At 47.2% G+C, this 17,416-nt stretch overlaps 1 protein-coding gene across 1 annotated transcript in view; it reads left to right on the top strand.

The window, feature by feature from the left end:
• The window catches only part of Sytl3 (synaptotagmin like 3), a 61,015-nt gene that overhangs the window by 21,533 nt on the left and 22,066 nt on the right, over nucleotides 1-17,416 (top strand). The window contains exons 4-6 of the mRNA XM_076859396.2: nucleotides 12,758-12,809; nucleotides 13,779-13,848; nucleotides 15,227-15,305. Of these exons, the coding sequence (XP_076715511.1) occupies nucleotides 12,758-12,809; nucleotides 13,779-13,848; nucleotides 15,227-15,305 (201 nt within the window). The remainder of the gene's footprint in view (nucleotides 1-12,757; nucleotides 12,810-13,778; nucleotides 13,849-15,226; nucleotides 15,306-17,416) is intronic.

The following is a 17,416-nucleotide window of genomic DNA, read 5'->3' as shown; positions in this document are numbered from 1 at the left end:
GTCCAAAAGATCTGATGAGAACAACATAGAGGGGGAAAAGTGTATTTGGGTCTCACGGTTTCAGAGGTCTCAGTCCATAGATAGCCAGGAAGCTCTCCGCACCATTCTGGCATTGTCATTGTCACCTCCAGCCACTCCGCCCACAGGTACTTGGCTGGCATTCTGTGCAGGAACTTTTAGTGTGGCTTCTGGGGCCTGCTCCAGGGTCAGCTGCAAGCTGTGTCAAATCAAAGCTCCTGGCCTCACACACAGAGGTTCTGACTCAGTGGGACTCGCGGTTCAAGGGTATTCCTCTTGGAATCTTTTTTATGTGTTCTGTTTGAGAGTCATTGGTAAAGTAGCCAAGTTAAAGAGCCATTGTGATGGAAGTTGTCTAGGTTACAGATAACTAGAAAAATGAAGCTGGAGATCATCTTCAGGCTTCAGGCATCTGCTCAGCATGGAAAAATGGCACCCTCTTGTGGCTCCTTGCCATAAATGCACTTTTTTCTTTTTCTCAGCCTGAAGGTTTTTGTTTTTGTTTTTGGTAGTTGTAAGTGGACAGAATGCCTTTGTTTGTTTATTTTTATGTGGTGCTGAGGATCAAACCCAGTGCCTTGCACCTGCTAGGCAAGTGTTCTGCCACTGAGTTATAGCCCCAACCCCAGCCTGAAAGTTTTATTGCTTGATTATTCAAGCTTAAAAGCAGAAAGATTTTAATACTATTATTTTTAATACTAACACTTTTTTGAAGCTTAAAGGAGGATAAATGTAATATATAAATGATTTACTAAGAATTTCATTCTATTAATAATTTGGGAAATAGGAGAGTTTAGGAAGGCTGAATATTTTTATTTTTAGTTTAATTTGTTATGCATGATAGCAGAGTGCATTACAATTCATATTACACATATAGAGCACAATTTTTCATATCTCTTGTTGTACACAAAGTAGATCCACACTACTCGTGTCTTCATACGTGTGCTTAGGTAGTGATGTCCATCTTCGAAGGCTGTTGTGTCTGATAATTATCAAAAATAATTTTTACCTCCTCTTCTGGTAGCAAATGTGGCTTGGTCCTTTATGTGGCTGTTCAGAGTTTTGTTTTCCTATGTGGGCGGCCTGGGTATGGTCCATTTGGCTATAGGGTTCCAGGAACAGCATCAGCTGAAGGTGTGGGCTTGAGGCACTCAACTTGTAGATGAAAAAATCAGGTTCCAGTCAATATTTAGATGGCTTCATTCTAATGTCCTGCTTGTTCTTCAGTAAAGACCCCCACCCCACAATTGAGCAGGTGGATTCAGGTCTGCAGAGCTCTCTAAGTGACAAGGAGACCCCCTAGTTGATGTGTTTACTCTCCTAAGAGGCTGTCTTTAATGAATCCATGTTTGTTTCCAAGACATAAAACTTTCTGTATATATTGAGGATTGAACCCAGGGGCACGCAAGCGCTGAGCCACATCCCCAGCCCTTTTATTTTTTATTTTGAGACAGGGTTGCTTTGTATATGCCTTTGTCTTTAAGAAAATGTGGCATCCTGCTTTTGAATATTTTCCTTTTACTCCCCTCCTTGAGAGAAAAGACAAAAGAATGGCAGCATCACAAAAGGTGTGCTCTGGAAGTGATTTTTCCCAAGGGATTGGACTGCCTGTCATGTCTCTGAAAAAATTTTGGACTGGTCCATTCAAACTGGGTAGAGCAGAGATGGTCATATCAGATTAAGACCTTGATCTTCAAACCTTTTGCTTTCACCCAGAGTTTCTAGGTAATAATCTTCCCAAGGCAGGTTCTTGATCTTATTCAGTCATGTTGTTTTAAAGATCTACTTTATTGATCATAATAATTGTGTGTTTTCATGGAGTACGTGTGACATTTCAGTGCAAGCATACAATATACCATGACAGATCAGGATAATGGATGGACACCTCCTTAAACAGTTATTGTCTCTTTGTCTTAGGAGCATTTAAAATCTTCTCTACTAATTATTTTGAAACATTCAGTTAATTGTTGTCAACTGTAGTTATCCAATTAGAAGTTATTTTCCTATCCAGGTGCACCCTTGTGCCTGTTAACCATCCCCTCTCATCCTTCCCTCCCACCCACTTCCCAGGGTCTTAACCACTATTCTATTCTCTTCTTCAGTAAGATCAGCTTTTAAACCTTCTGTATATGTGTGAGAACTTGCAGGATTTCTTCTGGTAGCTGGTTACTTCTCTTAATATAACATCCTCCAGGTCCACCAAGTTGCCACAGTGACAGTATTTCCTTCTTAAATGGCTGAATAATATTCTGTTGTGTATATTTTTTCTTTATTTATCCATCAGTGCACACCTGGGTTGGTTCTGTACCTGGGCTATTGGGAATAGTGCTGCAACAGAGCGTATAGGCATCTCTTTGATATACCTGCTTCTTTCCTTTGGATCTATACCTGGGGTGGGATTGCTGGATCATATGTTAGTTCTAGTTCTAGAGTTTTGAGGAGCTTCTGCGCTGTTTTCCATTGGCTGTACCAATTTACATTCCCACCTACAGCATTTGGGAGTTTTTCTTCATGTCCCCACTAGCATGTTATTTTTTAAAAATCTTTTGATAATAGCCATGCTAATGAGGATGAGATGATATTGTGGTTTATATTTCCTTAATGATTAGAGCTACCAAGCATTTTTTCATATATTTGTAACCAATTGTATATATTTTTAAGAAATATATATTCAGATAATTTTCCCATATTTTAATCAGATTTTTTTTGCAATTGACTTGAGCTCCTTATATATTTTGGATATTAACCTCTTGTTGGACGAATAGTTTTACAGATATTTTCTCCGATTTTGCAGGTTGTCACTTGACTCTGTTGATTATTTCCTTTGCTGTACAGAAGCTTTTTAAGTAAATGTGATCTTATTCATCAGTTTTTGCTTCTGTTGCCTGTTTTGGGGGTCATGTCCAAAAAAAAAAAAAAAAAAAAAAAAAAAAAAACTTTGCTCAAATCAATATCCTGATGTGTTTCCCCCTTGTTTCTTCTAGTGGTTTCCTAGTTTTAGGTCTTACATTTAAGTCTTTGAGTTGATTTTTTTTTTCCTATACTGGGAATGGAACAAAGAGCTTTGCACATGTTAGACAAATGCTCCACCACGGAGCTCCACCCCAGCCTGATTATTTTACTTAAGGAGAGAAGGGGTCAAGTTCCATTCTTCTGTAAGTGGGTATCCAGGTTTCCCAGCACCATTTTTTTGAGGAGACTCTTTTTTCTCCAATCTATATCCTTGTTGCTTGGCATTGAAATTTAGTTAGCAGGCATATAAGTCAGTTTGCAAAACCAACATTTGGGCTTCTGGGGCAAACCTGCTTGCGATGTTCTCATCAGTCCTGGTTCTTGAGTCCCATGACTGTGTTAATGGAAAATAGGGAGAAATCGTACCACAAGTACGACTGAACGACAGTGCATCAGGGGCATGGCTGGAGTTACCTACAGGGAGAACTCGGGGACCCGTAGGCATGGAAGGATCTTAGTTTGGCACAACAGGTCCAACACTCTGTCGAGTTAGCTGAAGAAGCTACTGGTTCTGAAATTCTAATTACAGCATCATCCTATCAAGTGAAAGAGGTAGGCATAAGTAGAAAAAAAAATTAAGAGAGGTAAGAGTTTCACGAGGGTAGGAAGTCACTCTGTGACCCCAGGAAGCTGTGTCTAAGATGATGTCAGCTTCACCTCAAGGTCTCTAGGGCTGCACAGTCCCAGGAGCCTGGAATTGTGAGATGTGGACCTGTTAAAAATTTTCCGCCTTTCTGGAATCTGTTCTGTGACTGTTTTTTTTTTTGTTGTTGTTAATTGACCTACTCTTTTTATTAGCATCTGTAAGACCTGGGGAGTGGGGGGAGAGAAGGGGGTGTTAAGAGAGCAGGTTTGATAGGAACTCTTTTTCACTGTAGTCAACTTTATGGCAGGGAGATTACATTGACCATGACCTGGTTAATAGGCCTACTCATTGGGTGAAAGTCCCTGTCGTCATAAAGCCAGTCCCACACGCTGGGCATGAAGCATGTCAGCTGCTCACGCGAGGTGCTCCACAGTGGCTTTTTCCAATGTCTAGATCAGGTATAGCCATTTGTGACTGATCTGTGGAGAGCACTGACTCGCACGCACTCTTCTACTCTGCATTCAGCACCAAGAAGCTGCCCTGCTCCAGCTCCCCTGGGAACCCATCTTAGGAGAGACTCCTCTAGAAGATTCTGCCACGGCAGAGGGTTCACACAGGTCTCTCCAGAGGCTGGGACCCCTGCTCACATCTTCCAGGCTCTTGACACATTGCAGAAAAGAATTTAAGGATGAATTGGGTTTTAGCAAAAAGTAAGAGCTTTATCAGAAAATGAAAGATGAACTGGGCACAGTGTCTGGCACACACCAGTCATCCCAGCGACTCAGGTGACTGAGACAGGAGGATCACAAATTTGAAGCCAATTGATTTAGCAAGACCTTATCTCAAACCAAAAAAAATAAAAAGGGCTGGGGATGTAGCTCAGTGATAAAGCACCCCTGGGTTAAATCCCCAGTATTAAAAAAAGAAAGACAACATTCCTAAAGCAGAATGCCAGCTATCTTGGGAGTGAGAAGCATGTTTGGGGCCTTGGGCTCTTCTTTTGAGGGAAGCTTTGTGAAGACAGCATGGGAAGGTGTCGGCTTGGTGCACAGGGTTCTTTGATCACGCGTCACAAGATGTTTCTGACGGTCTGCTCTCCTTCTGAGACCTTCAGTTTGACAGTGTCTGTTCTATGTAGGTAATGTTTGGAATGTACCCATATTATTAAAAGGTTTCTGAAAAGACTTCTCCCTTTGCTTGATCTAACCTAGAAATGCATCATGTAGGTTAACAGTGCACTTAAGCTTTAATCAAAGCTAGGCAATTTTCATTGATAGCGAATTTATAGAAACTCTAAGGTTTATAAATTTCTCAGAAATTTGGAGTGATGGGACAGGAGCGGGGAAAAAGGTCTAGGGATCAAGTCTGATCACAGGGCTTTTAGACTTACAGCCACAGTTTCATTTTCCTCCCCCCTTCCTCCTTTCTACCTATCTTTATCCCTTCTACCTCAATACCCATTTCCAGGGTGAACAGTTCCTTCACACCTGACCCAGGTTTCAAGTTTCTTGGTTTTGCACCGCCCTTGGTAGCCACACCAGTTTGGACTGACCAGAATCTGAGCTTAGTCTAGCTTCCAGCTCTGACCCAGCATTCCTTTTAATTTCACTGAGCTATTACAGGTACAAGAGCCAAGGATTCTGTCCTTTGCTTTCTCCCTATTCACTTGCATTTCCTTATGAATCCAGGGAATAGCCCCCCAGGAATCGCAGGCACCTCCAAAGCCCCTTGGTAATTTTTACCTTTGAAACTTGGTGTAGTGCAACTCTGGCTATGTGCCATGGGTGACCACCCTGCCACCCAGGAATCTGAAGTTCCTCCTCCCCCATCCGTTTTTCCTTTTTCTTCCCAAACCACATAATTGTATCTCATTGCTCTTATGGGATTTATGATCCTTCTCTTCCCCACCAGTAAATAATTTTTCCCCTTCCCCACAAGTAAATAATGATTAAAACTCCCCAACTGCAGCCAACGTAACTCTAAGTTACCTGTGGTCAAACAAACCTTACCTGGCTACTGAAAATCTTCACTTCTGTCTGACCCAGACTGAGGCCTCCCTACTTGTTTGTTATGACTTCCGAAGGTCACATACTCTCTCACAATACAAACTAAGCCTAAATCTAAAACCTAGTAATGATCAGGGCTCAGTACAAAAAGAGCAGAGACCCTCAGAGAGGAGCTTACAACCCCTAGCCTCCAAGAAAGACAGGGGAACTCCAGGGGTCAAGGATGCCTTCTTTCCTGTGTTCCTCAAGGATCTCAGTAGCTGCTAGCACTTACTTAGGGTCTTGTTGCTGTTGCCCAAACTGTTAATAGAGAAAATTACAACAAATCTAGTTCTGCAGGTCTTAATTTGCTTTATTTGTGATTCTAGAATTGAGCAGCCGTCTGGACCAAAAGTGTTACAGAATGCTCTGCTCTATCACATGGGCGGGTCACTTTCATAACCAGAGAAAGGGAAACAGGCGCCGAGCCAGACCCATTGGTTACAGCTCCTCTGACTTATTTGAATGTGGTTGGAACAGTTGTCTGCTTGGGATTGGCTGAGACTTGACTACTTGCTACAAGAATAGGTTACAGTCTGCTTATACATCAAGTTAGGTTTACAATTTACTAAGTATGGAGAATTGTTGAAGTCAGACTTAATTCAATTTAACAGATTAATATTTAGAATATAGAGAGAACTCCTAAAACTCACATTCACTTTGTAGAAAAAATCTAAAGGATGCTGAAAAGGAGTTCAGACCCTGTTGACCCAGATACTCAACAGACTCAGGTCAGTTACCATCAACCATAAGCAGATCTTAGTGGAAGAGTTACTGTCTGGCCCTCCATTACCGTTATCACCTTGGAAGCCAGCCAGACTCTCTGCTTGATGAATGGGGGTAGCTTCATCAAAGGGAAAGAGTATTTTTCTCTCCTGCAGCTAAGCAAAGAGTAATGTCTGGTGGCAAAAGGACACTGTGTGAGAAATGTTTGGTGCCCACAGGGCTATAAATCTACCATTATTAATTCTGCTCCCTGGAAGGCATCAGTTGCTGATTCGAGGCAGTGTTCTTTGTCTCCTTTCACCCTGGGACTAGCCTAGCCCCAGGGTTGTTTATCTTAGCTCAAAACATCTCTAAAAACTAAAATATACTTTAAAATGGCTCTGGACTCCAGCTCAAACCTATTTTTTTAAATGTTTGATTTTTATTTTAAAAAATTCAATTATTCCCATTGGAAGCATCTAGCATGATGTTATGGGGTACGCACAGATAGTAAAAAGGTTGCTATGGAGAAGCCGTTTCACACACCATCATCCTGCCTGGTTAATTGTGTGTGTGTGTGTGTGTGTAGAATGAAAACCACTTGTGACAGAGTACACAATTCTGTACTTGTGAAGAAATCTTGAAATGTTCTGGGAGAGATTCCGTCTTGACATTGGCTTAAAGCTTTGTTGTTCTGGGGCCTTTTCTTCCCTATAAAGGAAAGACCTTAACACAGCAAAGTGTTATTCTCACAAAATCCTTATATTATGAACAGCTTCCCAGGATGGACCTAACGATCTTAAGGAGAGGGCACATCTGCTCAGCGCCCATGGAGGCTCCATACAGGTAGCCTTTCCTGTGTTTTCTTTAGGTCTCCCTGGGAACCGCAAGGTACTGTTTCCTAGAGGGCCGCTGTTCTGATCCACAGGCACCAGCAGAGAGGTGGACACAGGGCAGGCTGCTCTTCCGCCTGACTGCCCTGTTAGCTCTGCAGCAAGACCACATGAGGCTGAAGTAGCTGGTACAGGGTCTGGCTGCCTCAGAGGGAAGGCTAATGGGCAAATCTTGAGAGCGAGCTGGCTGCACGGGTGGTGCCACTCAGATGGGAAAGCCTCTGTCACTTGGTGAATCGAGTTCCATTGGGGCATTCCAGGGAGACTGTTCCTGGCTCTCTTCCCCTGTGAGCCAAGTCATCTCAGAGAGAGACCTTGGGAGGATGGGTCCTGGCATCTTTCGCAGGCGCCGCAGTCCAGGGTGCTGGTGTGGTCAGGAGCCAGTGTGGCTGGCCAGCATCGCAGCAGAGCCCCGCCTGTGGCGGCCATCCACGTCTATGAGTTTCTGTGAGCATCTGAAACAAGTTTCTTTCTTCCTTAATTCAAGTGGAGAAATGGAAACATAGATGCATAGTGATTTGTCATGGACACACTGGCTACAGGGTCAGAGCAGTTTCTGACCATAAGCCGCAGGTTGACCCCTGGCTCCTTCTGGAATCTGTGTGAATCCTCACCCCACCATCCTCCAGCACTGCTGAGCTCTGAGCGGGGACTGTATCTGCCCCCCTCTCGTGGTGGGCAAGCCGCCTGTGCATATTACAGTCAGTTCATGTGAATTAATGAAACGACAGGAAAATCATGGAAAACGGGACTGTGACTTATTTTAATATGTATCTGATCGTGTGACTTAAACGAGGCTATGCTTCTTGTTAGAACAGTGTCGTTGCTATCAATGTCATTCTTATAGTCACCACCTCCCACGTGGCAAACCCTCTTCTGGGTACTGGGGACACCAAGTTGCATAAGTCAAGACCCATGTCCGCACAGACTCCAGTCTTGGTGGGGAGACAGATCTGTGCATCTGTTTACAGCGGGGTCAGAAGACTTCTGTGTGAGTGTGCACAGTGACACCACAAGGCCTGCCTGAGCTCAGTCACCAAATCTGCATAACAAAACCCTCGGGAGGAGTGTAGGCAGGGACAAGTGAGGTACAGCCCAGGTAGAGAGCAGGCGTGAGTAGGCCTGGGCGGCTGGGAAGCCCGGCTTGGCCAGGATTGAGGGGGGGCAGTGGAGAGGAAGGTAGGCACTCAGTGGCACAGGCCTGTGGAGTAGCTTCCTAGCACTGCTGTCACAAAGAACCACAACCTTTGGTACTTTGGTTGCTTCAAACAACAGAGATTTATGGTCTTCCCTGTTCTGGAGACGGGAAGCCTGAGGGGTGGAGGTGTGGGTGCCCCCTGCATCCTTCGGCCTCTTCTGACCACAGGAGGCTCCCAGCCATCCTGGGCACTGCTGTAGCTTATAGAAGTGTCCTCCAGGCTGCCCACGTCACTTGGCTACCCTCACAGCGTCTGTGCACTGACACGTCCATGTCTGTGTCCAGTCTTTCCCTTTTTTGTAAGGACATAGTCATATAGCTTAGGACTGAAGACATACTCTAATGACTCCATCTTTGTTTTTATCTGGCCCCAGGAGACCTGGTGCTCAGTTTCCCCGTCCCTAACTCAGAGTCCTGGGAAGCCGGGTGTCGGCCTCTCTTTGCCCGGGGAGGGAGCTGTAGGCCCTGTCGGGGGTGGTGTGCCCCTCAGGAAGGGGAGAGAGATGTGGTCAAGGAAGTCCTTTCTGTTAGGCTTTCCAGGGGCTTGTCCCTCTCAAGGAACACACAGGAACTGGCCTTACTCTGGGGTTTTGGGGGTTTTCCACGAGGCGGTGTCTGTGGATCTGCTAGTGGGTCCTTCTGGGCAGGGAACAGAGACTCAGCCACGTGGGTGTGTCCCTTCTCTAGTGGCCCATCTTAACTTCATCTGCAAAGGCTCCATCTCCACCTAAAGTCCAGTTCCCAGGTAGCAGGGGTGAGGACTGCAACCTGTCTTTCCAGGGGACAGTTCAGCCCCTACCAGCTCCTGTGCTGGGCAAGGAAGTTGGCTTTGGACCACAGAGGCAGGTGCCTAGTGAAGAAGGGGCAGGATCTCCGTGTGCCCTGGAGGGTGTGGTGGACGTGGGAAATGAAGGTGGGCTGCAGGTGAGGAGGGACACGGCTGGGCTGGGGAGGAGTCTGCCTCCCACTTTGGGGCCCTCTTGCACCCAGCCACTGCCCTATGTATACCCTTTCCACCCTGCCCTCTCTCCCTCAGGAGTCTGATGCCCAAGGTGAGGGATACCTCAAACACAAGAGCATGGGCCTTGCTTCCGGAAGGTTCCAGCAAGGGAAGATATAATGACAGATGTGAACGCGTTGATAAAGTTGGGAAGTGGTAGAGTTCTCAGGGACTTGGTTATTGGCCTATGTGTGATTGTTCTCCTTTTAATTCTTTTATTATGAAAAAATATGAACCCAAGTAAAGTGGTAACTCCCAAGAACATACCAGATATCCCCAGTCATCCAAGCTGTGTTCAGTTCCGTGTTTCCCCACCTTACTTTGCTTCCCACCCAAGTAGCCACCGTAAGCAAGTGCTGTGCATCCACAAGGTCAGCTGCACATTCCTGAGCAGCCCTGGCAGCCTGGGTCCAGCCCTGCCCTTGGCAAAGTCTGTGTTCCCTCAAAGGCCACTTGACCAGCCAGGTGGCCGGGAAGGATGGCAGGGACCCTTGATCCCAACACCTTGCCTCCCCAGAGAGTTGCCCTGTGAGTTTCCTCACAGTGGCTGCATGAATTTGAAGTAGGTTAATAAGCAACAAAAAAAGATTTGGTGCTTTTGAAGGAAGCCTCTGGCTAGAAGCTATGGCAAAGGGCAACAGAAGAAGAGCAAGGGAAATAACCCGAACCTGGAAGCCGGACAAAAGCCACTGGGGGGCATTTCTGTCATCAGTGGGGCCTGCAGACACTGGGGCTTGGCTTTCATGCCCATTAGGTTTGGATCTGCACAGGAGAGGCTGGATCTGGGGCTTCGATGGCCTCCTGGCTGCCCCGATCCGTGCCGTGTCAGGTGGCAAGGGCCTGGGCAAACCAGAACCTATGAACCTCCTGCCTATTTTCACGTCTCAGGAGGTAAGCACATTTTTGTTTGTTTGTTTTAACATCTTAAATAGTTAACAAAGACTAATATTTGTGACATATAAAAATAATGTTAAATTGAAATTTCAGTGTCTGCAAAGTTTGATCAGCACATAGATGTGCCCATGACTGCTTTCACAGGCAGAGTTGAGGAGCAGTGACAGAGATGCTGTGGCCATTCCCACGGCCATTTTTGGGAGGCCAAGGAAGGAGGATTGCAAATTCAAGGCCAACCTAGGCAACTTAGTGGGACCCTGTATCAAAATAAAAGGGGCTGGGGCTGGGGTTATGGCTCAGTGGTAGAGCGCTTGCCTAGCATGTGTGAGGCACAGAGTTCAATCCTCAGCACCACATAAAAATGAATAAATAAAATTAAAGTATTGTGTCCATCTACAAGTAAAAAGAAACATTAAAAAATAAATAAGTAAAAGGGGCGGGAGTATAGCTCAGTGGTAGAAGGCTTGTCTAGAATGCATGAGGCCCTGGATTCAGTCCTTAGTACTGAAAGGAATTAAGAGCAAGTTTGCTCCCAAGCTGCTACAGCCAGCAGGGGGCAGCAGAAGGCCATGTGCTGGCCATGCTGGGGCAAGGCCACCTGCAGGGATCCCAGGAGAGAACCCAAGGAATGTGACATGGGACACAAAGCTGGGCTTTCCTTGTGGAGGGCTTGAGATGGGGCCTGAGGAGAAGGATGGGGTGTCAGCAATCGTGGAGCCAGAGGGAGGCAACGCCCAGGTGAGTGGGGCAATAAGAAGCAATTTCTAATTGCAAGGCCTCAGGCCCGAGACCTCCCAGGCAGGGTGCAGAGGCAGTGTGGGGCCTGAACCTTAGGCTAAGGCAATAGGGTGCCCCTGAAGGGCTTTGGGTTACAGAGAGAGAACCTGAGGCTTGTGGACAGGGACTGTTTTTTGCGGCTGGGCCTCAGGGGATGTTGTGGAAACAACCCCAGGAAGAGACTCGAGGTGCTGAGTAGGCTCTGGTGAGCAGCCCATCTGGGTGCTAGGATTCTGCTTGGCATTTCTTGTCTGTTAGTTGGAGTAACGTAAGTGCACTACAGCAGACGCATCATGCCCTGTGATCAATCTGGGTCCCAGCACCTGTTTGCCCCAGGACTGCAGGATGAGCAGCCTTGCTCCTGCTGTCTTCCCCTTCCGTCCTCTGCTTTCATGCTCCCTGTGCTGTGTGCAAGTCTTGCGTGCTCTTTGCTTCTGGCCCAGACGGTTTCTTTCAGGGGCTCTTGTAGATGCTGGATTTCACCTGTTGGGAGCCGGTTCCACTCACCCAGCTCTCAGTTTCGGGGCAGGGCTCTTTTGCCTTAGAGAAGTGTTTCCTAATGGGGTGTGGGGACAGTCTTAGACTCCTTTTAGAATCCAGTGAACACCTTTATGAAGCCCTGGAAACACACACAGGTAGGTAGACTGGAAAAATGAGATGCCGCTTCATGGGTTCCCGCTCCCTGAGGCCAGCCCAGCTAAGGACTGACCTGGGGTGGGTTCCTGCTTTAAGGTTTGGGGCTTCTTCAAGGACTTAACACCAGCTGTTGTCCACCCCTCCGGAGGCTCCCCTGCCCATTCTGATTTTCTTACTATACACATCTGTCGGTATATCCTCTGGAAGTGATACTAATACCTAAATGTTTCTTCAGAATTAAAACTTTCCAAACAGATGAAGTAGGAGCTGGATTGACCTCCCAGGGTGCAGCCTGGCGGGTTGGGCTGTGGGAGGGGCAGAGTGGAGGCCTTTGGGCCCTTCCACCCTGGGCAGACTCTTCCCGTGTGGTGGCCAAGAAACTGTGGTCACAGAAATATAGACATGCAGAGTTTCATTTTGGGGTCTTAATACATCATGGAAACCTCTCTCCTTGAAACAAAAGGGTAATATATCAGATACAATACAATTTAGGAAATTATTAAGCACTATAATTAGAAATAAGTAGATTACATTTTTAAAGAGATTAATTTAATCTTCATCACAAGGAACATTTAAAGGAATGTATCCATTCAATTAAGACATGTTTTTAAAGGAAAAATGGAAGATTGGAAGCTTGAACTGTTTTTTAAGTTATCCAGATTTAGAAAATCTGATTCAAAATCAACTTTTCATAAAAACAGTCATTCCCAGCCATTATGGCCTCTTACTGGGTCAACAGCTTTAGTAAGAGAGAATTCCTATAACATAAATTCACCTGTTGTAAGTGTGCAAACCAATGATGTTCAATAAATTGAGAGCTGTACAGCCCTCCCCACAATCTGATTTTTTAACATTTCTATCTCCGCCCCTGCTCTTTTATTAGGCACAAGAAATGGTTTTAAAGGGAAATAATTTTAACTGACTGATTCCTGTATCTGTATTACCTAAGTTATATTCTCATTTCTGAATGACCTTTGCTGATCTCTCCTCCAGGCAAACGGGAGACAGCTGGGGCCAAGCTCCTGCAATCTTATCAGAGGCTGAGGTGAGTGTTGTGAAGGACAGATGGTCCCGACCTCAGGGCAGGCAGGCAGAGGACGCCCTGAAAGGACTTTCAGATCTCCTGACTTTTAGAGGTCACTGCTTTGGAATGTAGCTTTTTTATTTTTTAATGATAAAGTACCTGGAAAAGATTCAAAGATGCTTCCGGATTCTCATGAGAAGCCTTCTGGTATCAACGTGTTTTCTCATTTAACTTCCTGCTTTGTTTCTCAAATTCTCCTGAAATGTTGTGAGGAAACAAACTACCTTTTCTGATTGCACATTGGAGGACATACTGAGCCAAGCATTTGCTGCTATTACTCATCCACGTCTCTCACCTGGTACCCAGTGCCTGGCATCTTAGATGGGTGGAAGGAACTGGTGGCATTGAATAATGGTCCTAGAGATGTTAACTTCTTTGTACAAAGTTTTCACCCCTAGCACCTGGAAGCTGGCGGTGGTCTGGACACCTGAGACTGAGTTTATTAACACGTTAATGAGCGCTCCCACCAGCCACTGCTTTGCGGACCCATGAAGAAATTTTTCCAGTCTCAGAACTTCTTCCTCTCCCATTTGTTCTCACTTCTTTTAGCCTGTGCTTCCAGTTCCTCTCCTGGTTGTTTTTATATTCTCAACAGTTTGGGCCCTTGTGTTGGTGTGATTTACACTGAGAGAATTTGGGAGTCCAAACAAGACCCTGCACGTGCAGCCTGGGGTCCTCGGGGGTGAGCCAGGCCCCTGTGGTTTCAGAACACATGGGCACGACCTTCTTCCCGTGTTCAGGGACCAGGCGAAGGTGCTCCTCACAGAGGTCTGAGCAGAGCTGCTGTGTCTTCTCCTTGAAAACTTAGTTTCTACTTAAAAACAAAAAAAGCTGAGAACATGAATCATAGAATTGTGGCACATCTGTGCGTTTGTAAAAGGAGTAGCTCACGTAGTTTGTGACCCATTTCTTATTCCTGTATTTTTCCAGCAAAATTTCTGTGGTGCCTCCTACTCCTCCTCCTCTCAGTGAAAACCAGTGCAGCGGCAGCCCTGGCAGGGTACGTGTGCCTGTGAGTGTCCTGGAGGGCAGCCGGAGTGGGGGATGCGAGGAGGTGGAGAGGGACCAATGGCCTGGGAGCAGAGGGGTCCTGCTTTGGCTGGGTGGGTCCCAGAGCCAGGCAGAGGGCAAAGATCCAAATGGAGGCATGGAAGTGCTCCCGCCCTCGTGGGTTGGTGGCCATGGGCCATCTGACCGGTGGGCCACCTCGCTGCCTGCACCTGCACCCTTATCTTTTTGCTCTTGCGATCAGCTCTCACCCCCAGCTATGCACTGTGCCTTTGAGTGTGTGTGTGAGGTGGTGTGTAGGGTCACAGGGGAGCCCCAGGGAGATACAGGTGGACGTACAGTGTGTGAGAGTGGCAGGGCCTGTGGAGGTGGCTTTTGAGTGTTTGCAGGTTCTAATGTAAAGTGGAGCAGCACCATTTCCATCCTAAGGAATTAGCTGTGATCTTGGGGAAGTTGTCTGGGTTTCTCACCTGAGAAGTGGACGTAATTCTGTTTGGATGGTCTCCCATGGCTCTTGTGAGAAATCAATGAAAAAATGTCTTGCAAGCTGTAAAAGTGCCATGGAAATGTGGGTTTATCTCCTTTATCCTATAAATTAAGGGGAGCAATTATATCTGTGCATCTGGGAGAACATCCTTGTCTGCCAATGGAGACAATATGTTCATTCTTTTCCAATTTTAAGCTGAGACTCTGGGGTGACCTTCAAAATCCTGCTGTTCTTTCCCTGAAGATTTTAAGTTCTCCAAAGCATTTCTAGCACTTGTATGTTCAACACATTTTTACCAGTTGGATTCATGATGGACAGATGATGGATGCATGGATGGATGGTGAATGCATGGCTGGATGGACAGTGGGTGGATAGACAGATGAGACTTGGAGAAGGAAGTGATCTTTGTGCTATATTTTTCTCCCTGCTTCTGCTTTGGGAGGTGGAACTCCTTGACTCCAAGCTGGTCACTTTGTGCCTTCTACCACCCTCAGCCCCCATGTCACCTGCATTTTGCCAACGTTGGTACCCTTTGTGCATGGAGTTAGGGTGGGGCCATAAGAAAAAGGAGGTTAGACAAACAGTAATTTACACTTGGGTACAATCTTTGAGCCAAGGAACTATCCTTCATCCTGTCTGAGAGGTAGTTGTTATCTTAGGAACCACACATCGATAATGCTTCTTCCTTTATGAGGATATCAAAATATAGAGCGGAGACGCTGAGTAGCAGGGTGCCTAGTCCTGGGAGGGTCACTCCACCCCCACCCCCACCTGCATGCCCAATGAGCACCCGCACCCATCTGCAGTGTTTTGGGGCCCGACAGTCTAGAAACGCGGGGCAAAGCAGGCCATCAAGCATTAACTCATTCTATGTCTGTTTTAGTTACAGGAACTTGGTCAGTTTAGAGGATTTAATAAGTCCGTGGAGAATTTGTTCCTGTCTGTTACCACCCACGTGAAAAGTAAGTCAATGCCTCAGGATGTGTCCTTCCCATGCCACACAGGCAGACAGGCAGGCCGCGCAGATGGGACTGTCCCTGGACCCTTGGGAAAGCCACAGCACCGGGCCCTTCATCTCGCCACCCACAGAGCAGGCCTCTGGTTCCTCGCGGGAGGAGATGCCATGTCAGTCCACTCATTGTCCCAGTTTCCTCCTTTCCAGGCCCGAACCTGCCTAGTTCGGCGCCATGGACAAGGGAGGTCGACGTGTGTGGGCTTCCCAGGAGACCCCAGGAGACCAACAAAGAAAACATGAAGATTCCAGTGAATCCCAAACCAGAAACCTTCAAGGCGATGGGGGCCAGGATCTGTCACTTGCATGGAATTACTTGTCTCTTCTTTTTCTCCTTATCAATGTCTGGTCTTCCTCTGGTAGTTACCTTGTAGTTTGCAAATGCAGGTAACCACCTCAGCTGGAACCCTGTCTCCCTCAGTGACCTTCTCCCCTCCGTTGTTTTTTTTTTTTTTTTTTCTTTTTCCTGCTTATCTTAAAATTCAGGTCTTGGACTCTTTCATGCCTCCTAAGATATGCAGGGCAGGCCCGGGTTCAGACAGGGTCCTTCGTGGATCAGGGCTCCTGGGGCATCATTTCCTTTTGTCGGTGCCTGTCTGGCTTCGGTTCATCACCTCCTTCCCTGAGGTTGCATGTGGATGGTCTCATTGTCCCCTGTTGGCTCCAAGACCGTCTGATGATTTGATTTTAAGTAGTCATCTGTAGTCCACATGAGCTCCGTCTAAGCTGTCCCCTGGTGACAACTGAAATCCAACCCCGGCTCTTCAGTTAAGAACAACTGTGACTACACAAGTAAGGGTCTGTCGCCTTCTTTTTCAGAAGGGAGAAGCAACTGAATTTCATTGGCCTGTTGGCAACAGTGCCTGGGGGTTTAGAAATCACCCATCTTACCCTCCAGGGCTTTCCTAGAGTACACACACCCCATCAGACCCCCTGTGCCCCTCAGCCTGGCGGTGGAGCTGCCCATGCTCACCCAGCTGGCTCTCTTCCACGGCAGGTTCTAGTGGTACCTGCTCCACATCTTAGCTGTGCCGCTCCTCCCCAGATCCATGTGGCTTGTGTGAATCCCTCCCTCCACTGCTATTGGAATCGATGCCCAGAATGGACCCCAACCCTAAGCTTCCTCCAAAAGGGCCCTGGGTGCACAGTCTCCTGAGGCACCAGCCCATAGTCTCACGTACGTCTGCTCACTCATCCGAGGTTTGACAGTTAGACACCTGGGTGGACAACTAGAGCTAATTCCTGGGTGGGGTGAGGGCAGGGATTCATGAGAACAAAGCAGTGTCCCTCTGAGATAGGGGACTCAGCTGAAGCTCCGTGACCTATGTCCCTGCTGCCCTCATCCCAGAGGGAGGGGTAGTTCAAGCCCTGCTTCCTGACTCCTGGGAAGGGCCAAGAACCTGAGAACTCTCCTGAGTGCTTCCTCTTGGTCTGCAGGAACAGGCACATGAGTCCACTGGCCTCTTTTCCTGTGTCTGCCGCAGGGTACGCAGGGCACGCAGGGCACGCAACATCTTGTAGGCACTGATTCATGTTTTCTCAGGTTTTAAGTGATTCTCCACATGACCTCTTGATCTGTGCTGCAACCCTTTTCCCTACAAAAGTGGGTGCAGAGGAAACCCCCCTTGTGGGCAGGATGTCAGACTGGTACCTAGTGGTCATGGGAGGGGCTGGAAAGGGCCCAAGCTCTTCAGGGACCAAAGACCTAGCATGGAGGAGGAGGCCTTGCCCCGTGGGGCTTGGGAAGGCTGACTCACATGACCTCTGGCTGCTATTACTGCTCCAACAGCCCTTCTGTTATCAGCTCATCTCTAGGAGGTGGCGGCAGCTTGTCGCCTTGGAAGGGAAAGAGGAATGGCTTCTTAGAAGCTCAGGGTCTTGGTGTCCTCTAGCCGTGCCGATGGGTAACCAGAACCCAAGCTGCTCAAGGAGATTCCTCCTCATTCTGTGGCTTGCAATGGACCAAGTAGGCTCAGGCTTGGGGGTGAGCCCTGAGCAGATGATGGGGGGAGCAGCCAGGAGGGACGGCATCTCCTGGGGGTTGGAAACTGGGGTCTCTCA

Source organism: Callospermophilus lateralis, chromosome 6 (assembly GCF_048772815.1).
Source record: "Callospermophilus lateralis isolate mCalLat2 chromosome 6, mCalLat2.hap1, whole genome shotgun sequence".
Classification (NCBI taxonomy): Eukaryota; Metazoa; Chordata; class Mammalia; order Rodentia; family Sciuridae; genus Callospermophilus; species Callospermophilus lateralis.
Note: the sequence above shows the minus strand (reverse complement) of the source record. Positions and strands in the feature narration are given on the sequence as shown.